Raw genomic sequence first — 24,550 nt, 5'->3', positions numbered from 1 at the left:
TGTAACAACTTCTTTGCAAGAATTGAACCCATGTACTGACTGGATGGCAACTCTGGATCATAGGGGAGCACAGCACGGGAGGAAGCCATTCGGCCTGTCATTCTAATGCCATCTCTTTCTTTGGGCTGGTCAATTAGTTTCACTCACCTGCAACTCACCACATTGAAAATAAAATGCTTTCTCATGTAACCTTTGTTTATTTTTCAATCATGGTAAATCTAGTTACTGCTTCTTGAAACATTCTTTAAATGCCTTCCTGGTTTTGAACACCTTGATTAATTTACCCTCTTAGCCTTTGCTACTTCAAGAAGAGCACTTGAGGTGCAGTGTAGTGTACCTATCTCTGAGCCAGAGGGCCTGGATTCAAGTCCCACCTCCTCCAGAGGTATGTAGTAACATCTCTGAACAGGTTGATTAGAAAATATCCTATTACTTTAAAAGGAATAATCCCCAGTTTCTCCAGTGTCCTCACAGAACTGAAGTATCTTATCCCTAACACCATTCTAGTAATTCTGTTGGAGCATTTTGGCATCATTCTCTAAAATGACTAAGATTACCTATTTTCATCTGGAAGTTATTGAATGAGTGCTCATTGATGTACTTCATCTGGTCCATCAGCCTCATGGCGTAGTCTGCCAGTGCCTTGATGTGTGTCTTCCCAGATTTGTCATAAGTGGAATCATTCAGACCCGATGCTGCCATATATGTGCTCCCTATAGTTTTAATCTTCTCCAGCTGTTGGAATTGTTCTTCACTGATGATCTGCAATGAACCAAACAATATCCAGTTGGGGGAGGACAAGGAAAGCAGTTACCTGGGAAATCTACCCATCTGCAAGTTCCCCTCCAAACAAACATCATCCTGACTTGAAAGTGTACAAAACAAGGAGCAGGAGTAGATTATTCAGCCCCTTGAAACTGCTTCACCACTTAATAATGTCATGGTTGATCGAATTGTACCTCAAATCCGCAATCCTGCCTGGCTTGATAACGTTCCACCCCTTACTTACAAGAATCTGCCTTAAAAATATTCAAAGGCTTTTGAGGATGCGAATTCCAAAGACTCATGACTCTATGAAATAAAAATGCATTTTAAATGCATACACCCTTTTTTTTAAACAGTGAATCCCGAGTTATAGATTCTCCCAGATTCTTCTTCCACATACCCACTATCAAGACCTCCTTAGGATTTTATATGTTTCAATTAAAACACCTCATACTCTGTTAAAGTCCAGTGGATACTTGTCTGGCCTGTTCAACCTTTCTTTCTAGCCAGCCCATTCCAGGTATTAGTCTGGAAACCTCCTCTGAACTACTTCCAACACATTTACATTGTTCCTTAAAAAAGGTGACTGACACTGCACAGTACTCAGATGTGGTTTACTAGTACCCCGTATAACTGAAACACTCCTGCTGGGTCCAAATCCTGGACCTCATCCTTTCTCTGTAACAACAGTGCAGTGGACACTGTATCAATAGTAATGTAAATACACCTGTACTCCAGAGGCCCAGGCCAATTGTCTGAGGACATTGGTTTAAGCCCCAAAATAAAAACTGATTGAATTTAAATTCAGTGAATATAAGACTGGAATTGATGCTGTCATTAATTGTCATAAAAATCCATCAGGTTCACTAAGGTCCTTTATGAAAGGAAATCTGTCGTCCTTAGCCGGTCTAGCCCAACGTATTTCCAGACCCACAGCAATTTGGTTGACTCTGAAATGGTCTGGCAAGCTGTTAAATTCAAAGGCAATTACTGATACGTGACAAATGAATGTCTTGTTAGCGATGCTCTATTCCCATGAGGGAATATAAAGAAATAAAGAACAAAGAAAATTACAGCACAGGAACAGGCCCTTCAGCCCTCCAAGCCTGCACCGATCCAGATCCTCTATCTAAACCTGTCACCTATTTTCCAAGGATCTGCATCCCTCTGCTCCCTGCCCATTCATGTATCTGTCTTAAATGACGCTATCGTGCCCGCCTCTACCACCTCCGCTGGCAACGCGCTCCAGGCACCCACCACCCTCTGCGTAAAGAACTTTCCATGCATATCCTTAAACTTTTCCCCTCTCACCTTGAAAGCGTGACCCCTAGTAATTGAGTCCCCCACTCTGGGAAAAAGCTTCTTGCTATCCATCCTGTCTATGCCTCTCATGATTTTGTAGACCTCAATCAGGTCCCCCCTCAACCTCCGTCTTTCTAATGTAAATAATCCTAATCTACTCAACCTCTCTTCATAGCTAGTGCCCTCCATATCAGGCAACATCCTGGTGAACCTCCTCTGCACCCTCTCCAAAGCATCCACATCCTTTTGGTACAACAAGGTGTAGAGCTGGAAGAACATAGCAGGCCAAGCAGCATCAGAGGAGCAGGAAGGCTGACGTTTCGGGCCGAGACCCTTCTTCAGAAATGGGGGAGGGGAAGGGGATTCTGAAATAAATAGGGAGAGAGGGGGAGGCGGATAGAAGGTGGATAGAGGAGAAGATAGGTGGAGAGGAGACAGACAGGTCAAAAAGGCAGGGACGGAGCCAGTAAAGGTGAGTGTAGGTGGGGAGTTAGGGAGGAGATAGGTCAGTCCAGAGAGGACGGACAGGTCAAGGGGGTGGGATGAGGTTAGTAGGTAGTAGATGGGGGTGGGGCTTGAGGTGGGAGGAGGGATAGGTGGGAAGAAGGACAGGTTAGGGAGGCGGGGATGAGCTGGGCTGGTTTTGGGATGCGGTAGGGGGAGGGGAGATTTTGAACCTTGTGAAGTCCACATTGATACCAGTGGGCTGCAGGGTTCCCAAGCGGAATATGAGTTGCTGTTCCTGCAACCTTCAGGTAGCATCATTGTGGCACTGCAGGAGGCCCAGGACGGACATGTCATCTGAGGAATGGGAGGGGAAGTTGAAATGGTTCGCGACTGGGAGGTGCAGTTGTTTATTGCGAACCGAGCATAGGTGTTCTGCAAAGTGGTCCCCAAGCCTCCGCTTGGTATCCCCGATGTAGAGGAGGCCACAACGGGAACAGCGGATGCAGTATACCACATTAGCAGATGTGCAGGTGGATATCTGTTTGATGTGGAAAGTCTTCTTGGGGCCTGGGATGGGGGTGAGGAGGGAGGTGTAGGGGCAGGTGTAGCACTTCCTGCGTTTGCAGGGAAAAGTGCCGGGTGAAGTGGGGCTGGAGGGGAGTGTGGAGCGGACAAGGGAGTCACGGAGAGAGTGGTCCCTCCGGAAAGCAGATAAGGGTGGGGAGGGAAAAATGTCTTTGGTGGTGGGGTCGGATTGCAGATGGCGGAAGTGTCGGAGGATGATGCGTTGGTTCCGGAGGTTGGTGGGGTGGTACGTGAGGACGAGGGGGATTCTGTTTTGGTTGTTATTGCAGGGAGGTGGTGTGAGGGATGAGTTGCCGGAAATGCGGGAGACACGGTCGAGGGCGTTCTCGAACACTGAGGGCTGGAAGTTGCGGTCCTTGAAAAACGAGGACATCTGAGATATACGGCAGTGAAATGCCTCATCCTGGGAGCAGATGCGGCGGAGGCGAAGGAATTGGGAATAGGGGATGGCATTTTTGCAGGAAGGTGGGTGGGAGGAGGTGTATTCTGGATAGCTGTGGGAGTCGGTGGGCTTGAAATGGATATCAGTTTCTAGGTGGTTGCTGGAAATGGAGACAGAGAGGTCCAGGAAGGACAGAGAGAAGTATTAGAGATGGTCCAGGTGAACTTAAGGTTGGGGTGGAAGGTGTTGGTGAAGTGGATGAACTGTTCGAGCTCCTCGTGGGAGCACGAGGCGGCGCCGATACGGTCATCAATGTAACGGAGGATGAGGTGGGGTTTAGGGCCAGGGTAGATAGAAAGAGGGATTGTTCCACGTAACCGACAAAGAGGCAGGCATAGCTTGGGCACATGCGGGTACCCATGGCCACCCCCTTTGTCTGTAGGAAGTGGTAGGAATTGAAAGAGACGTTGTTGAGGGTGAAGACGAGTTCGGCTAAGCGGATGAGGGTGTCAGTGGAGGGGGACTGGTCCGGCCTGCGGGACAGGAAGAAGCGGAGGGCCTTCAGGCCATCTGTATGGAGAATGCAGGTGTATTGGGACTGGACGTCCATGGTAAAGATGAGGTGTTGGGGACCGGGGAATTGGAAGTTCTGGAGGAGGTGGAGGGCGTGGGTGGTGTCACGGACTTAAGTAGGGAGTTCCTGGACTAATGGGGAGAAAATGGAGTCGAGATAGGTGGAGATAAGTTCGGTGGGGCAAGAGCAGGCGGAGACAATGGGTCGACCAGGGCAGTCAGGTTTATGGATCTTGGGAAGGAGATAGAAGCGGGCGGTGCGGGGTTGGGGAACGATGAGGTTGGACCCCACATCCTTTTGGTAATGTGGCGACCAGAACTGTACGCAGTATTCCAAATGTGGTCGAACCAAAGTCCTATACAACTGTAACATGACCTGCCAACTCTTGTATTCAATGCCCCGTTCGATGAATGAAAGCATGCCGTATGCCTTCTTAACCACTCTACCGACCTGCGTTGCCACCTTCAGGGTACAATGGACCTGAAAACCCAGATCTCTCTGTGCATCAATTTTCCCCAGGGCTTTTCCATTTACTGCATAATTTTTGCAGCAGCAGTGGGAGCGGTGATGGCGAGGACCAGGGGGCTGCCGGGACGGTAAGTCCTTCACTTTAAATACTTACCGCGTGGAATCAGCAGCCTCCATTTTCACAGCGGCAGCGGTGATGGCAAGGACCAGGAGGCTGCCGGGACGGTAAGTCCTTCTTTTCGGCAGCGGAGCTGAGTGGGAGCGGTTGAATTGCGCTCTGGGACGGTGAGTGAACTGATATATTTGGGCAGTGGGTAAACCTGAGACACTACATGTGTAGTGTCCCCCACTCATCCTCCTCCTCTAACCAAAAAAAAGACTCTGTGGTGTGTTGAGAAGATAAGGTTTTTCTTTTTTCTTTTTTTTATCGTGTGCTGGTAAGTAGAGTGATTGGTAATAAATTTTTCATTTTATTTATCTATTATTTGATATTATAGTAGGATTAAGTTAAGCTTAAGAGTAAAAATGGCAGGAGATGCCAGACCCATGTTATGCTTCTCTTGCTCAATGTGGGAGCTCAGGGACGCGGCTGATGTCCCTGACTCCTACATGTGCAGAAAGTGTGTCCAGCTGCAGCTCTTGTTAGACCGCATGCCGGCTCTGGAGCTGCGGATGGACTCACTTTGGAGCATCCGCGATGCTGAATAAGTCGTGGATAGCACGTTTAGCAAATCGGTCACACCACAGATTAGGATTGCTGAGGGAGAAAGGGAATGGGTGACCAAAAGGCAGAGAAAAAGCAGGAAGGCAGTGCAGGTGTCCCCTGCGGTCATTTCCCTCCAAAACAGATATACCATTTTGGATACTGTTGGGGGAGATGGTTCACCAGGGGAAGGCAGCAGTAGCCAGGTTCATGGCACCGTGGCTGGCTCTGCTGTACAGAAGGGCGGGAAAAAGAGTGAAAGGGCTATAGTCCCAGGGGATTCGATTGTAACGGGAGTAAATAGGTGGTTCTGTGGTCGAAAACGAGGCTCCCGAATGGTATGTTGCCTCCCAGGTGGATGGGTCAGGAATGTCTCAGATCGACTGTACGACATTCTGAAGGGGGAGGGTGAACAGCCAGCTGTCGTGGTGTATATAGGCACCAATGATATAGGTAAAAAATGGGATGAGGTCCTACAAGCAGAATTTAGGGAGTTAGGAGCCAAGTTACAAAGTAGGACCTCAGAGGTAGTAATCTCAGGACTGCTACCAGTGCCACGTGCTAGTCAGAGTAGAAATGAAAGAATAGGCAGGATAAATGAGTGGCTTGAGAGATGGTGCAGGAGGGAGGGGTTCAGATTTTTGGGACATTGGGACCGGTTGTGGGGGAGGTGGGACTATTACAAATCGGATGGTCTACACCTGGGCAGGACTGGAACCAATGTCCTAGGGGGTGCTTTTGCTAACACTGTTGGGGAGGGTTTAAACTAATGTGGCAGGGGGATGGGAACCAAATGAGGAGGTTAGTGGGCAGTAAGGAGGTAGTAACTAAAGCCTGTAAGGAACTAGATAATGCAGTCAGTGTGACTGAGGGGAAGAGTAGGCAGAGAGCAGATGATGAACGCAAAGGGACAGGTGGTCTGAGATGCATTTGCTTTAATGCGAGAAGTGTAGTAGCTAAGGCAGATGAACTTAGGGCTTGGATTAGTACCTGGGAGTATGATGTTATCGCTATGACTGAGACTTGGTTGAGGGAAGGGCAAGATTGGCAACTAAATATCCCAGGATATAGATGCTTCAGGCGGGATAGAGAGGGAGGTAAAAGGGGTGGAGGAGTTGCATTACTGGTCAAAGAGGATATCACAGCTGTGCTGAAGGAGGGCACTATGGAGAACTTGAGCAGTGAGGCAATATGGGCAGGGCTCAGAAATAGAAAGGCTGCGGTAACAATGTTGGGGCTGTACTACAGGCCTCCCAACAGCAAGCGGGAGATACAGGTACAAATATGTAGACAGATTATGGAAAGGTGTAGGAGCAACAGGGTGGTGGCGATGGGAGATTTTAATTTTCCCAACATTGACTGGGATTCACTTAGTGTTAGGGGTTTAGATGGAGCAGAATTTGTAAGGAGCATCCAAGAGGGTTTTCTAGAGCAGTATGTAAATAGTCCTACTTGGGAAGGGGCCATACCGGACCTGGTGTTGGGGAATGAGCCCGGCCAGGTGGTTGAAGTTTCAGTAGGGGTTTACTTTGGGAGTAGCGATCACAATTCCGTAAGTTTTAGAATACTCATGGACAAAGACGAGAGCGGTCCTAAAGGAAGAGTGCTAAATTGGGGGAAGGCCAACTATAGCAAGATTTGACAGGAGCTGGGGAATGTGGATTGGGAGCAGCTGTTTGAGGGTAAATCCACACTTGATATGTGGGAGGCTTTTAAAGAGAGGTTGATTAGAGTGCAGGACAGACATGTCCCTGTGAAAATGAGGGATAGAAAGGGCAAGATTAGGGAACCATGGATGACAGGTGAAATTGTGAGACTAGCAAAGAGGAAAAAGGAAGCATACATAAGGTCTAGGCAACTGAAAACAGACGAAGCTTTGTAAGAATATTGGCAAAGTAGGACCAATCTGAAATGAGGAATTAAGAGGGCTAAAAGGGGTCATGAAATATCTTTAGCAAACAGGGTTAAGGAAAATCCAAAGCCTTTTATTCGTACATAAGGAGCGAAAGGGTTGGCCACTCACGGACAAAGGAGGGAAGTTATGCGAGGAGTCAGAGAAAATGAGTGAGATTCTTAATGAGTACTTTGCGTCGGTATTCACCGAGGAGAGGGACATGTCGAATGTTGAGGTTAGGGATAGATGTTTGATTGCTCTAGGTCAAGTCGGCATAAGGAGGGGGGAAGTGTTGGGTATTCTAAAAGGCATTAGGGTGGACAAGTCCACAGGTCCGGATGGGATCTATCCCAGGTTAATGAGGGAAGCGAGAGAGGAAATAGCTGGGGCCTTAACAGGTATCTTTGCAGCATTCTTGAGCACGGGTGAGGTCCCAGAGGACTGGAGAATTGCTAATACATTGGCTACAAGTCCTGTGTCCACTCAGCCAAGGTCAGCACCACCAGCAACACTTACCTCATCAAAGTCCGCGATGATCTCATTTAAAAGTCGGAGGCATTCGACTCCTTCGTTGTTTGCCTCCAACTCAACGTAAAACTCAGAGAAGTTGCTGATGGAGGCGAACATAACAGCAACACATTCACAGGACTGGTAATACAGCTCATCATTACGCCTCTCGCGTGCAAGGAAATGCGCTGCAACATCTTTTGGCAGGATGTTGTGCAGAAGGCGTCTGTTGTAGGCCTGAAGTTCCTCCATTTCTTCTTTCTCTTCAGTAGCCTGGGCCAGGAAACACAAAGAGTCATTATTGTATTGACAATCTCCAACACTTACTTTCATCAAAATTCAGACTTGCATCTATATACAACGTGCCAGAACACATCTACTGTGCAATATCTGACCACATCTCTCAGGTATAATAAATCATTTATTTAACAAGGTGGTCTTTCTCTGAAACACAAGCACATATTGCTGCACATTTGGTTTTTAATAATAAAATTGAAGTTTAAGAACTTAAAATAGAACAAACCACACCATTTACAAAAATCACAATTTGTAAGATTTTGAAACACACAATAAAAATAAAATGTTCAATCTACCCCAACAACATCCCTTCACAGTATTCAAACACTAGAGACAATTCCCTCATTATCACATTTATAGATTTGACTAACTGTTGCTTTCAATTCCCAGTCTTGAAAGTTTGATAGCCATTTCTTTAAGCATTCACACAACTAAGCTTACGGTTCTAACTAAACACTTCTGGTGTAGAACTTTTAAACTAAACCATCACACTGAGGTAGCTTATTTCTAACTTTTCTGAACTAACTCCTTGATCCAGGAAAACTGTGTTGTTACATCTAACTTCAACCAGGATGTCAGCAACTGAAATCAAAAGCTTTCCATGCTTCGGGCATTTTCTAGAAACAAGAAAGAAAATAAATCCTTCTTTTTCTAACTGAAAGCAGGCTAATGCTGTTTACTCTGTCCGCTAGTAAAATTCTCCCTGTGCAAACAAATTGCCATTAGCACTTCAGAAACTTTCTCATTTTGTTTATTTTAGAAAGTCTCCAGAAATAGTGACAAATTATCACTAATTGCCCCCATTCACACAGAGTAAACCAAATGCTACTAATTCAAACTCCAAGCTCCAAAATGAATGATAATAAAATATATAAAAATCACATGGCAATACTATGCATTTTAAGACAATGAATAACAGTCATATGTATTAGCTAATGACTCAAGGATATGTTGGTTATTCAAATCCTTAAAAAAGAAACAAAAGAAGACTAATACACCTGTCTTCATTTTATTCAATCCCATGAGTAACATCCTTAACTCTCGGTTTTCAAGTTTCATTATGGGAGTCTAGACACTGTAAAAGGTTCGCTTGGTAGAACACTGACACTTCTGCCATGAAATTGAAGAATATTCTGTTTTTAGTTTTAGTTTCTTCAAAAATTCCTTGCTGACTTGTAGAAAGCTCCCTGAATTTGCAACTGAAGACATTTTTCTTCACAGAAAATCCTTTGAATAAGTACACTATCTGTTCTGAACCACTTGGAGGCACTATTATCCTTGTTTTGAGTCCAACTTTAACATTACTACTTATCAGTGCTGTACAGACCCATTCAACACAGTAATGTTTCATTTAATGCAACCAGTCAATGAATACCAAACACTTTGGGCACTAGAATTTTGAACTCAAGATCAGGACCTTCTAAGTAATGTTAGCAAATGCTGGCAGAAGCACACATGAGAAAATACAGACAGTGGGAAAATCTAGGTTTCCCTTTTATAGAGCCATAGAGTTGTACAGCTTAGAAACAGAGCCTTCGGTCCAACTCGTCCATGCTGACCAGATATCCTGAATTAATCTAGTCCCAGTATTATCCCATATCCCTCTAAACCCTTCCTATTCATGTACCCATCCAGATGCCTTTCAAATGTTGTAACTGTCCAGCCTCCAACACTTCCTCTGGCAGCTCATTCCAGAGACGCACCACCCTCTGTGTGAAAAGGTTACCTCTTAGCTCCCTTTTAAATCTTTCCCCTCTCACCTTAAACCTACGCCCTCTAGTTTTGGACTCCTATACCCTGGGAAAAAGACCTTGGCTATTCACCCTATCCATGCCGCTCATGATTTTATAAACCTCTATAAGGTCATCCTTCTGCCTCTGATGCTCCAGGGAAAATAGTCTCCCATCCATTCAGCCTCTCCCTATATATCAAACCCTCCAGGCCTGGCGACATCCTTTTAAATCTTTTCTGAACCCTTCCAAGTTTATCATGCTTTCTGGAGGCTCAGCCAGTAGAAAGGTCAAAGAGAAAAACCCAAAACATAATCCTAATGCATTCACAGAGATGATCCCTAACCCTAATCAAAGACCAAGTAAAAACAGCAAAAATAATCCCCAGCTCTAACCTTAACTGCATTCATGGCTGTAGCTAGACCTTACAGAAATCCTAGCTCACATCCTAAATATAGCCTGAGCCTTCAGAATGATGCTACCCAACACTAACCCAAAACCTAAACCGAATACTAATCCTTGCATTAACCATAGGCCTAACCCTAGCCCAAAACCCCAAAAGTAACTCAGGTTCAGACTGAACCCTAGTTGCAACAATAACCCCAGCCCTTTTCCCACCCCTGCATTAACCTTAACCATAGACCTCATCATAACTTTAACCCTAGACCTTATCCTAAACCTATCACTAGCCACAATAATGACAACACAGCCCTGACACAAAACACATTTCTATATATACCAGTTGTTGATTCCCGCCTGCAGCCAATAGAAAATGTTATGGTTAGTGTTTTGTACCCATTTCATAGCTGGTACATACATGAAAATAACATTTTTCAAAATTATATTGCAAATGTTTTCAAACGTGAAATGCACAACATTAACAAGAAAACACCTTCAACCCTTGTATACAGGATTCTGCAGGGGCTTGACAGGTAGATGTTGAGAAGATGTTTTCACTCATGGGGGAATTCAAACTCATGGACATAAGTTACAGAATAAGGAGATAATGATTTCTTGTTAGATTTTAAGGAATTTCTTCTCCCAGAGGGTAGTGAGTGTCTGGTATTCTCTAACCCAGAGGACTGTGGAGGCAGGATCAATTAAGAGGAAGTTGATAGATTTTAATTTTGAGGAGTTGAGGACTCTGAGGAGCTGGCATGAAAGAGGAGTTCAGGCCAGGGAAGATCAGAAGGAGTGTAAAAGGCTGGGCCATTAAGAATATCCAAGGTTGAGACAGTGAGATTTTTAATCAGTAAGGGAGTCAAGGATTATTGGGAAATGGCAGAAAGTGGAAGACATTATCAGATCGGTCATGATCTTATTGAATGGTGGAGTAGAATCGATGGGCTGAAAAGCCTACTAATGCTCCCTGTGTCTCATGGTTTTATTATATTTTGAGGCCATTGCTTTAAAATTAGGGTTGATATATGGGGTCACATGACCTGTTAAGAAATCTGCCTGACAGAGATAGTAGGAACTGCAGATGCTGGAGAATCCGAGACAACAAGGTGCAGGGCTGGACGAACACAGCAGGCCAAGCAGCATCACAGGAGCAGAGAGGCTGACGTTTCGGGCCTAGACCCTTCATCAGAAAAGGTTTGATTGTTGTAGATCAAAGGAATGCTTTCATTGTTTCACTGAGAAGCAGGTGCAAGACCATTACACCTGGAGACCATGGCAGCAGCTCCTCATTTTGTGATGAGCAGACTCCTAGTTTATTAAAGTCCCAAAAAGGTATTATATTGGGTATGACTTTGGATAAGGACGGTCATGGGAATACGGCAGTTGATGGTAGATTTAAGAAACTCTGAAAACTGAGGAACACGTCTGCAAATGGTCACTTTAAATTAATCCTTGGTGAAGTGGAGATACAAAACCCATTGGAAGCTGGGATCAGCTGTGGACTATTTGCCAGAATGAGTGTAATTGCATGGAGAGGGGAGGGCAATATGTGATACGTATAAACAGGAAATGGTCCTCCCTGTAGGTTATTGTGTAAGTTGCCTACAAAAAGAAAATAGTGCTATGCTAATAGTCATTGTAGTCATTTATTACAGTAAAGGTTTTAAATCTTGATGTGCCATTCATTTAGTTTTTAACCAGAAGTTCAAATTTCTTATCAAGCATTACCAGTTCATACGGCAGAGATCATAACAAAGACAATATTCTAACACCTCTTCACTGTTGCACTGGAATGTCATGAATAATTACATGTTCGAAACTCCAGAGTAGGACTTGAGCCCACAACCTTCTGATTCATTGAGATAAATGCAGAGCCACTTCCAACACACTACAAAGTTAATTTCTTTATTTCAGTTGTTCCATTTCCTTTTGATTGTACACTCTGCCTCTTATCAACCACACCCCACAAATCTTTAGAAACATTTGTAAAGAACTAATGTGGTCCTCTTATTCCTCTCTCACTTGTCAACGTATGGCCCTAAATCATCATTATGTGGATCACATTTGGACATTGTATCATTGTTGAACTGACTAAGGATGTCTTTCGTTGTTTTCAAATTGGAGTCACTGGCAAAAAATTCCCCCACTTTCCCCCAACCCATGTGTAGTTGAATGGCACTGAAGCTAATTTTATCCGTCATATTGCTGAATGAGATCAACTAACACCTACGCAGATTGGGAAACTTGCTGATGTGAATAGCTCATCAAGCACCAGTTCAAAAGGTGAGAAATCATTTCATATTGACAAGAGGCTTTTCAACCTGTTGGTCAACGACAGGAGTTACAGGAGGGAGTTACAGACATGACTTGGCATCAAGGGAAACTTGGCACCAGAATAAAGGTTGTGGCTGACTTCCTACCTGCAGTTTCCAGAGGAAGTCCAACCTGGCAGTTGATTCTACCTGCTGAGCGTGGAGATACAGTGCCAGAACAAACACCGTGATTACAATAGGAGTCATGATCTTCAAGGCTACCTTCGAGAACTTCAAGGAGCTGTCACAAGGAAGGAAATAATTCAAGCTAACAGCCATAACCAAAGGATTTTCTTTGCTGAGTTCTCACACTACAGCCAGAAAAAAAGTGATTGGGTCACACATGAGCAAGTTAAGAGCTGCAAAACTTACTGGAGTTCAGTGCTTAACAATCAAGCTTCAATTTGTTTCTAAAGCTCTTTCCTCGCATCTCCACTCTCCAAGTCACATTGGCTCCATGTCTGAGTTAAATGATTCTTCAAACTTTGTATATTAACGTTTTTAGACAATTTAAACGATTGCATAAGTCACATTATTTTAATATTGTTTTACGTTTTTCTCTGTATGATATAAAACATAAATATATTTTTGTTTATTGTCTCAGCCTGATGATACTGTCTGCTTTCATAGAGAATGGATGTACATTGTAAGCATCCAGTCTAACCTCTGCTGCAATAATGCAGCATTAGGTTATTGGATTTCCAGTGAATACAAGAGCCTAATGATAGCTTCAGTCCTGAATCCTTCAGAGACTGGTTCCCCTAATTTCTCAGTATGTCTCCACCATAATATACAGGAACAGGAAATGTCACAAGTAGAATCGGCATTTCTGTACTGCTGGGTCCCACATGTGAGAGTTTTGGTGACTTTGTCAGTATGATATTTCCTTTCTCTCTTTTGGTCCTGAAAATAAATTACAATTCTACTAATGCTTGGATTAGAAGGAGTATTTTCAAGGACTAGATTCAAACAGATCACCGAAGCTGCAGAAGAAGGTCAGGACAAATAAAACACAACATTCCAGCTTTACATTTATATTCTGTTTCTGTGCTGTCATTTCAATGTAATCCAATGATTTCCCCAACACCAGAGAACAAATACCAAGTGCTTTAAAGGTGCTGACCTTTAATTTTCACTTGTATTGATTTTTTTTGCATGCACTGTAAAAAATTAATTTCATTTATCATTAGATCATACCAGGAAATTGAAGAAATAAATAACTATTGACTTCAAAGTGGTGAAGTGAGGAAATAAATCTTGCTGCTGACATAAATGAGCAAACTTCAACCGTAAAACCATGCTCGTGTAACCCTTTCAGACCCTGTGCAAGAAGAAGCTGTACCCAATTGATTTTCATTCTGGGTTTGAAACTTGGATTCCAAATGAAATGATGGCTTGAATTTGATACGCACAGCCTTTCTCCCAGAGATGGGAGGGTTCTGTGGTTGATCAGAGGATGTGGGTGCAGATTAGCTGCCTAAACGCCTACCTCCAATCAAGTGCAGTGTGGGAAAGCTTTCAAATAGCCTTCCCACCTGGGGCTAATTGAAGCCCTTAAGGGCAACTAAAGGGCCTTGTCCTGACTCCAGCAAAAATCTCCAGCATTGGGCAGGACATGTCATCTAAAAAACTCAAACCAGGCTCATTTGTCTACAATCTTCTGGGATGAGGCTGGTGATGTAGAGGGGTCCCTCATCTTTGGGTATTCTGTGCCTGATTGAGGGACCCAATATCGAGAAGTGGGGACCCAATGGAAAACCAGACTCCTACTCTTATTAATGACTCACCTCCCCACCCCTTGTCATTGCGATCTCACCACCCTTGGTCCAGCCAACCCTCCATTCCACTTCACTTCCCTGACACTCCTATCCTTTGCTTGGCATTCAATGCAATACCAGCAATGGCCACTACTCCAAGAGGTACCGCAGGGCCACTGGCCTGTGATTGTGAGTGAGGGCTTAGTAGAAGGGCAGCAAAGCAGGAGCAGGCTTGAAAGTCATCTAAAAACCACATGGATTGTACAAGATCTAGCATTCTGAACTATCCAGTCTCAAACTTACATAACACGGAGCTCCAGCTTTGGATTGAAACTGGATCATGAGCAAGAAGGCAAGTCCAAGAGGGTGAAATACATATGGGTCTGTCAGTGATGTGGGGGGAGAGACCACAACTCAGAGGCTCAGTAGAAACCGATTGAGTTGTCCATGAACTTTTTTGATTTGATTTATTATGGTCACATGTACCTAGGTACAGTGAAAAGTTTTTTTTGCATGCAGTGACTGGTTTTAAAACGATGCTCAATAAAATTACAGGCCTCATTAACAAAGAAAAACCATGTTAAATGGCTCAGGTTTAAAGGAAGAATTACTTTATAATCAATGCATCATTCTTAGGAGAATACTCACCAAGTCCATGTTCCATTAATGGGACTACTGGAGAGAAAAAGAATCAGTCAGCAATTATTTACTAAAAAACATTAAGAATTACTCCCAAATTAATCGAAGTATTCTGGTGGGTCAGGTTGGAAATTTTCCACTAAATTGTAAGTATGTTTGTAAAGAATAGTTTTATAATTACATCACATAGTGGGAGGCGATGGCCTAGTGGTAACGTTCTGGGGACCTGTGTTCAAATCTCTGCCATGGCAGATGGTGGAGTTTGAATTCAATAAATATCAGGAATTAAGAGTCTAATGATGGCCATAAAGCCATTGTTTGATGGAAAAACCCATCTGGTTCACTAATGTTCTTTCAGAAAGGAAACTGCCATCCTTTGCAATGTGGCTGAGTCTTAAATGCTCTCTGGGCAATTAGGGATGGGCAATAAATGCTGCCTAGCCAGTGACACCTTCATCTCGTGAATGAATAAAGGAAAAAAAAATGATAAAGAAATCATTTGGAGCACTAAGAAGATCTACCTGTGAGTCAGAGATCTGTTTCTTGAAATTTTCTCTTTCAAGAGATGTGAACATCTTTGCTGCCAGACGTGTGTTGTCCTTGAGCTGAGTGGCTTACTGGGCAGATCAGAGGACAGTTAAGACCACATTGCTGTAGGTCTGGAGTCACATGGAGGCCAGACTAGGTAAGGACGGCAGAGTTCATTTTCAAAGCAGCATTAGTGAACAATATAATTATCAAAGACAGTTGTTACCATCACTGAGACTGGTTTTGTATTCCTGATTTAATAATTGAATTTAAATAACACTAACATAAGCAACAACTTAAATAATCTACCAGGTGGCATGATGATTCCGTGGTTAGCACAATTGCCCCATAGTGCCGGGGCAATATGAGGAAGGGTCACAGGACCCGAAACTTTAACTCTTGATTTTTTCTTCACCGATGCTGCCAGACTTGTTGAGCTTTTCTAGCAACTTCTGTTTTTGTTCCATAGTGCCGGGGAACTGGGTTCAATTCCAGCCTCGGGCATCTGTCTGTATGGAGTTTGCATGCTCTTTCCACGTCTGCTAGGTGTTTGGCTTTTCTCCAACAGTCCAAAGATGTGCAGGATTGTTGGATTGGCCACGCTAAATTGTCTGTAGTGTTCAGGGGTATATCGGCTAGTTGGATCAGCCATTGGAAATGTGAAGATAGGGTAGAGGTCTGGGTGGGATGCTCTTCGGAGGGTTGATGTATATTCATGGCCTCTTTCCAAACTGTAGGGATTCTGTGAACTGCTCAGGTAGGATTTGAACTCAGGTCCAGCATTACAGTAAAACCTCTTGATTACTAGCCCAGTTACATAGCCACAATGCCACCACCTCACCAAATCATTAGTTACTGTGTTTTCTACATTAAAACGGTGACTACACTTTAAAACCTTTTCATTAATTGTGTGTCAATGAAATACAAATGCAAGCCTTTGTATTTTGAAAAAAAACAGATGGCCTCTATTGCTCAAAGGAAAATCATAAAACCCTGTGTTATTCTTTGAGGGTACCCTTTTTACTCAGCTTAAAAAATCCCAACTGATTTTCCTCATTGAGGGCTGACCTGCCTCCTGCTGGGGAGTTCCAGAATATTCCTGTGTTTATGTTCCTCATAAAGCCATGGGTGGAACAGAATGCCCCAATGTAGCTATGGTGGATTTGGGAGGGGGGTTGGGGAAGAGAGGGAGCGAAGGATCTCTGCTCGTAAGTATCTGTTCACAAGCTAGTTCATCAGCAAGTCTGAAGAAACACCCCAAAGCACAGGTACAGACACAAATAATTGTACCATTCTGTCCCTTGACAACTGTATGAATTATGAGGTCAATTCAGATCGACAAATTTCACATTTACATTTCAATCCAGAGACCCATTATGATTCTGCTCATTAATCAGCCACAGTTTTCTCACTCCTTTCTGTTGCATTAATATTTCACTGCATCAAATAGTCATTTTGCAGCTTCATGATACCCTGCAAGCAAAAGTAGGATGTAAAATCAATTGAAAAACACATGTGTTCATGTTCAAATGTCAATGGGGATTTCAGTAAAATGTGCAAATTAAATATTTGAGTTCGGACAAATGCACTACTTGGAATAGCACTGACTGAATGACCATAGCTCATAGTCATTTAAGGAAAACAGAACCATAATCTGCCCTGCCCTTTTTGATTATAATCAGATCCAACATTAAAAATCTCTCGTAAAATATTTAAAATGCTGAATTTAAAGAGAAGGGCAGCATCATCAAGCTTCTACTTATGAGCCAGAGATACTGGGAGATGCCACAGCACAGAGCTTAAGAGATGTTATTGAGGTAAACTTTAACCATTTACTACACAGCTTTCGTAATGTAACTTTGCAACACTGAATGGATGTCAAATCAAAATATTTTCTTAGTGATGAGAAACAAGAAGCTGTAAAGGTGGAAAGTAATTTTCATGGACCATGTCCACATATCACTAAAATTAGCACAAAACTAATTAGTAAAAAAATTCCTAAGAATCTGTATCTATGTAGCTTTGTGCGTTAGATGACATCATAAGTGACACTTCTGTAAAATTTTCACTGTACTTATGCAAGTACATGTGACAATAAACCTAATGCTAATTCTAATTCTAAAAGAAAGACATGACCAATGGACATTTTAAAGTGTTTTATAGCCAATGAAATACTTTTAGAAGTGCAGCCACTTTTGTAATGTGGGAAACACAGTTACCAATTTGCACATAGATGACTCCCACAAAACAGCAATGTAATAATGACGGGATGTTTTTGTTGCGATATTGATTAAGGCATAAATATTAGTCAACAAATCTGAAACAGCTCCTCTGTGCTTCAAAATATTGATTTTGGATCTTTTACATTTCCTAAGTATTTCCTAAGTACATTTCCGAGTATGTAGCTTGAAGCTTCACCTGAAAGGCAGCACCTCAGACAGTGCAGTGTTCTCTCTTTAACTGAAGTGCACTAGAAGTGTCAACCCTGATTTTTGTGCTCAAAACCTAGAATGGGATTTGAATGTTGATCATTATTTCAATGGAACTGGAGTGCAAAAGTGAGGAAGTGATGATTCTCTTTCATACCTCCTTGGGCAGACCCCACTTGGAGCTCGACTGAAACAAACACTGATTCTGACTGATGGGGTGGTGGGTTCAAGTTTCCAACTCGTGAACATGAACAGAAAACTTACTCTGACACTGCCAGTGCATTAGTGAGGGAGTGCTGCATTGTTACATTTGTCACTTCCCGAATGAAATGTTAAAATGACCAAATACCAAATGACCATTGCAGAAAAGGAAGAGTTCTTTGTAGTATAACAGGAAATGAGTATGCTAATGAAAATGATGTAACTGATGATATTACCCTGACATCAACACTGCAGACAGAAACTTGCGATTGAGACTCAAAGATGTGCAGGTTAGGTGGATTGGCCATGTTAAATCACTCATAGTGTTCAGGGATATGTGGGTTAAGTGGATTAGCCACGGCGAATGTATAGTTACGGGGATAGGGTAGGAGGGTGGGTCTAGGTTGGATGGTCTTTGGAGAGTCAGTGCAGACTAGATGGGCTGAATGGCCTGCTTCCACACTGTAGGGTTCTATGATTCCATGACAAATACCATTGTGTAAATGAAGATTATACGGCCAGCTGAGGGTGAGAAATGCACCCTAAGTTAAGGACAAGCTTGGGATGCTAGTGCCAATCTCCTAAATTTATGCCCATACTCTTGCACATTATTTTTATCCAAATAACAATTCAATGCTCTCTTGAATGCCTCAACTGAACCTGCCTCCACCACACTTCCAGGCAGAGCATTCCATATCCTAACTACCATCTTTTATAAAAAGTTTTCCCTCACTTCACCCTTGTTTCATTTGCAGATCTCTTTAAATCTATGCCTACTTTTTCTTGTTCCTTTTATGAGGGGAACACTACTCGATCCAGCTCACTCATGATTTTGAAAAGCTGTATCAGATCTCCTCTTAGCCTTCTTCTCTACAAGGAGAACTGTCCCAACTTATTTACTCTGTCCTCATAACTGTCAACGGACTTGTAACACACAAATTTAGGCAAATGTTTTCGGGTCACGGGCTTGAATTCCAACATGGGAGATGGTGAAATTTGAATTCAATAAGGTATATTATTGGAGTACAAGGTAACAAGCTAGACTAACAGTGATCATGTAACCACTGTTAAAAACATATGGTTCACTAAAATCCTCTCCGGGGGGAAATCCGCGATCCTTACCTTGTCTGGCCTACATGTGTCTCCAGACTCATGTGAAATGTGGTTGAACCTTAACAATTACAGATTGGCGATAAATGTTGGCCTAGCCAGTGATGCCCATATCCCATGAATGAATTGAGAAAGTAAGGAGCAGTCTAGTAGGACAATACAATAAAAACACCCAAAAGAAATGCCCCAATGTAGCTATGGGGGATAGAATCCATGGAGGAACAAGCATAAAGACTTGAGTCTATAGAAGAAATATAACAGATACAAGTTGCAGTGGTACAAGGCATGATCACAGGAGTTGGTACCTTGACCAATATTTATTCCTCAGCATCAATCAGTAAAATTGATGATGTGATCATTAATTTCATTGCTGTCTGCGAGAGCTTACTATATGTTCAAATTTTATGCAGCCATTTCATTCTTTGCAAGAGTAACTGTGTTTCATAAAAGTATTTCCTTGGCTGTAAAAGTTGTCCTGTGAGTGTGAAAGACATTGTATTAATGCAACCTGTCTTTTTTAAAATTTGTTTCTGGTGTATGGGCAACATTTATTACCCACTATTTAATGCCCTTTAGAAGGTGATACTGAGCTGCTGCCTTGAACTGCTGCAGTCCATGGAATGTAGGCACAGCCACAATGCTGTTAGGAAGGGACTTCCAGGATTCTGAGCCATTTTATTTCTGAAGTTTCTACCTGTCTTTGAAATCTCATTGTATTGAACTAGAGGCATTGCTAATGGACAAAGTGTTTTCAGAGGTATGCTTGACTTTCGATCTTTTGGATGTGAATGGGTTGCACTTGTCACAAACTGTTTATCAGGCACTGTTTGGGTCAGATAGGACTGCTGGTGAGGATGCTTTAACAAGTGTCTGCTCTTTACCTGATAGTTTCAGAGGCCTTGACATCTATTAGAGAGCAGAACAGGCCTTGATTTTAACAAGTATGTGGAGAAGATGACTCAGTCTGGGAAGAATCCACCCACTTAGTGAGAAAACTGTAAGGAAGCTACAAAAAATGCTGGCCATACACAGAAGGTTTATTGGTATGTGTCAACAGAAAGTATTGACACCTGCCAAATTAAACTGTTTTCACTTATTCGTAATGCTGACACCTCTGTATTTTCAGTGTTTGTTGCTTGCACGTTAAGTTTGCAATTTTCTTTGAGAATATAAGAAACCACCTATCTCTCCGGAGTTAAAAATAAAACCAATGGATTTGCAATTACTCTCTGATCCTCCAGCTACTTTAATATTATTATTGCAACATATTTGTTGACATGCTGACTCACTCCTTATCCATACCTTAGTCATATTTTCTCACTATTTTGTAAAACCTTTGGTTGTGGGGAGGGGAAGATGGACTCTGAAGTTAATCAAGGAAACATATGATAAACAGCCTGGATGAGTGGGGTCCCAAAAGCACTCAAGAAGCTCAAGAACATGCAGGACAAAGGTGCCTGCTGGATTGGCATCCCAAATACTCTGCCATAAGTCACTCCACCACCAAAACTCAGTAGTAGCAGTGTGTACCACCTACATGATGCACTGCAGCAACTCACTAAGATTCCTTCAACAGCACCTTCCAAACCCAACATCTCTACCACCTAGAAGGACAAGGGCGCAGATATTTTGGAGCACCACCAACTGCAAGTCCTCCTCAAAGGCACTCGCCATCCTGACTTGGAACACAGGATGCAGGTGTCAAGCAGCATTTATTGCCTGTCCCTTTTGTCCTTGAGAAGATGGTGGTGAGCTTCCTCCTTGAACCACTGCAGTCCTTGGGTGTGGGGATACCTACGGTCACATTCGAGTCTGATATGACTGTTCTGAAGAAGAAGAGTCACAGCATACTTGAAACATTGACTGTTTCTCTCTTCACAGATGTTGCCAGACCTGCTGAGTTTCTCCAGCATTTTCTATTTTTATTTCAAATCTCTAGTGTCTGTAGCATTCTGTTTTTATTCCTGATTGAATGGAACAGGCTTGGGGGGCTGAATGCTTTCCTTCTGTTCCCAAGTTAGTACAGTCAGACACTTAAAATTGGACACCTTGCTAAAGCCTAACCAGTGATTCATAAAGGTTTACTACTTTCTCCTTGCTTGTATGACTGTATGTAGCAAGCCATCAGCTTTCTTTTAAACATCATTTTATCTTGGCATCATAAATATACTAGAATAGCAAAATAAAGGAGTGTTTGTAAATGGCTACTTACAGACTGTTGGCAGTGACCAATAGGTCTGCATTGTCAAAAAGGGTGACGCTGGGCAGCTCCATCATTACAATGTAAACCAGTTCGATGATCAGCATGAGAACTAGCTTTCCAATACTGCTGATCTGTAGGAATACAGCACAGGCCAGCAAACTCAGCAGCACACAATATGTGAAGTACTGTCCAAAGGAAAGGAGACAAAATGGGCTTAATTAGCTTGTGTTTTCAAATAAACCTGTCGGGACTATAACCTGGTGTCATGTGATTTCTGACCTTAATTAGAATAGACCTTCTTGAACAAAGGGAATCATTCTTACTCATATAACTTCTCCACCCCAGCACTTCCAATGTTAGTATGAGATGGCCGCAGCTGATACCTGGTTGTGAAAGGTTCTTCTTTGGGCAGATCCGTTGCCAACAACACATCTTGTGACACTAGGTTATGGAGCTTACTAGTAGCAGATGGTACAGGATTAACCATTAACAAGCCATCAGCAGAAAAGGCAGTGACAAGAAGTAGATTATTACATAATAGCAAGATAACAGGTTAAAAAATAGCTGAAGACTGGTTAATTGCATTAACACTGGGTAAGAGACACTGTTATCATTTAATTCCTTATTTAAGGAAAGATATAATTGCTGTTCAGAGAAGGTTCATTAGGATGATTCCCTAAAGAGGGATTGTCTTATGAGCGAAGGCTATACAGTTTGCGACTTTAATTACTGGAGTTTAGAAGAGTGAGAGTGATCTCATTGAAACATATAGGGTTCTTAAGGGGCTTGACAGGGTAAATGCCGACAGGATGTTTCTCCTACCCATTCCTAAGTATGTCAGAGAAAGTTGTGACGAGCCGCCTGCTTGAACTGCTGCCGGGTTTGGGGAATACAGACATCCACAATGCTGTTAGGGAGATGGTTTCATGACTGTGATGCAGTGATAGTGAAGGAACAGTGATACAGTCCCAAATCAGATGGCGTGATCTGGAGAGGAACTTGCAGGTGGTGATGTCCCCTTGCATCTGTTGCCCTTGTCCTTCTGGATGGTACTGATTGTGTTTTTGGAAGGTGTTGTTGAAAAAGTCTTAGTGAATTTCTGCAGCGCATCTTGTATCATAGGATCCCTACAGTGTGGCAGCAGGCCATTTGGCCCATCGGGTCCACACCACCCCTCTGAAGAGCATCCCACACAAGTCCACCCCCCTAGCCTATAACCCCACATTTCCCCATGGCTAGTCCATCTAATCTGCACATTTTTGGACTGTGGGAGGAAACCAGAACACCCAGAGGAAACCCACGCAGACGTGGGGAGAATGTGCAAACTCCACACAGGCAGTCACCGAAGGCTGGATTTGAACCCATGTGCCTGGCGCTGTGAGTCACCGTGCCGCTGTTGTAGATGGTATATACTGCTGCTACCGAGCATCAGCAGTGTAGGGAGTGAATGTGGAAGCTGATGGATATGGTACCAATCAAGGGGCCTGCTTAGCCCTGAACGTTGTTGAACTTCTTGAGTGGAGATGCCTCAATTTCCATTCTGAATGGCTTCACTCTATTATGTTCTGGGTTTCACCTGTAGAGGAAATAGTTTCTCTCTATTTATCTTATTGAATCATTTAAATGTGAGTGGTAACTCATGTTGATTGATATGATTTCCCTCTGAGTTTGCTCCCCATTAGCCTCCCTAACAACTGCCACTGTATAAATTTAATTCAGGGTCTTTTGTGGCTTAGTGATAATGTCCCTATCTCTGAACCAGAGGCCCAGTTTCACGTCCCATCTGCTTGAGTGATGTGTCATAACATCTCTGAACAGGTTGATTAGAAAATAGCTGTAAGCTTAACTTCCATGAGACCTTTGCTAGATCTAGTCAGCTGCTCCCCTCATCAGTTTAACATCAAAATGAAGGTCAGCCTCAGCTGGTGTATAATGTCCCATACCAGATTCCACACTTCAGGAAGGATGTGAAGGCCTTGGAGAGGGTGCAGAGGAAGATTACCAGATTGATACCAGTGTTGGGATTAATATGTGAAGACACTAGTGAAGCTGGGATGTTCTTTCAAGAGAAGATCATGTGTGTTCAAAATACAGTAAATACGGAGAAAGTATCTTTACAGGTAGGAAAGTTGTAACTAGAAGAGATTTGAAGTAACTGGCAAAAGATCCAGGAGGTAAATGGTTTTATGCAGCAAGTTATTATAATCTGGAATGCACTGCCTGCAAGAAGCGGGCTCAATATTAAACTTCAAACTAATATATTGGACACTAATACAGTGGAAACATTTTTATCGGGAAAGACTGGAGAAATGTGGAACTGACTGGATAGGTTTTCAGAGTGTTGACACAGAGGCGCTAGGCTGAATGGCTTCCCTCTATGCAGAAACATTGAATGAGCTCTGTATCAAGAAGTAAAGTACCTCAGGGAAGTTACAGTTGGGTTGATGTCCCCCGCAGAGTCCTGTCTCTAGGTCTAGAGTGTGGTTGGCAAAGGAATTGGCAACGTGACAGGCATTGACATTGTTTGGAGTTGTGTTGTACTCTTTAGCCACACAGCTCTGCAAATCCTGAGTGTTGCACACAAACTGGAGAAGGAAGCAAAGCAGAGAATCACAGGTTACGTATGAATTCACCTCAAGTCATCACCCTATTTTTCTCCCAGGTTGTCTTATGCTCTTTCTCCTTTTTTGATACAGTTTCCCATACAATGATAGCCTTAAAATTGCTAATTAACCTATTGGCTGTTTCTCATCTATCAGCCTAAAATATTGAGTGGATTTTTAAAATGCATCCTTTCATTCTTTCAAGGTGTGTCGTTCTGTAGCCCTTGTCCTTCTAAATGGTAGTGGTTGTGGTTTTGGAAGGTGCTTTCTTAGGGACCTTGTCACCTGGTTGCAGGGCATTTTGCAGATGGAACATACTGCTACTACTGAGCATCGGTGGCACAGGGAGTGGATGTTAAAGCTGAAGGATGTGGTGCCAGTCAAGTGGGCTGCGTTGTCCTGGATGGTGTTGACTTTCTTGAATGTTGTTGGAGCTACACTCATAGGGTCATAGAGATATACAGCATGGAATCGGCCCCTTGGCCCAACTTGTTCATGTTGACTATATATCCTAATAAATCTAGTCCCTTTTGCCAGCCTTTGGCCTATATCCTTCTCAACCCGTCTTATTCATATACCCATCCAGATGTCTTTTAAATGTTGTAATCATATCCAGGCAAGTCGGAGTATTCTAATATACTCCTGACTTGTGCTTTACAGAGAGTGGACAAGCTTTAAACTTAAAAAAACCCCTGAAGAACTGTAGATGCTG

The 24,550-nt window shown here is 43.0% G+C and overlaps 1 protein-coding gene across 1 annotated transcript; it reads right to left on the bottom strand.

Annotated features, from left to right (window-relative positions):
• Nucleotides 1-557: 557 nt before the first annotated feature.
• LOC109913803 (adenylate cyclase type 5-like) lies at nt 558-23,820 on the bottom strand (the record flags this gene model as incomplete). The annotated part of the gene is made up of 6 exons (XM_048592764.1): nt 558-762; nt 7,637-7,900; nt 12,477-12,609; nt 14,774-14,800; nt 21,245-21,366; nt 23,656-23,820. Coding segments are annotated over 6 exons (916 nt in total), but the record flags the coding sequence as incomplete, so codon positions are not given.
• Nucleotides 23,821-24,550: the final 730 nt, after the last annotated feature.

The sequence above is a fragment of the Rhincodon typus genome, unplaced genomic scaffold (genome assembly GCF_021869965.1).
Source record: "Rhincodon typus isolate 14 unplaced genomic scaffold, sRhiTyp1.1 hic_rhity00001756, whole genome shotgun sequence".
In the NCBI taxonomy this organism is placed as follows: Eukaryota; Metazoa; Chordata; class Chondrichthyes; order Orectolobiformes; family Rhincodontidae; genus Rhincodon; species Rhincodon typus.
Note: the sequence above shows the minus strand (reverse complement) of the source record. Positions and strands in the feature narration are given on the sequence as shown.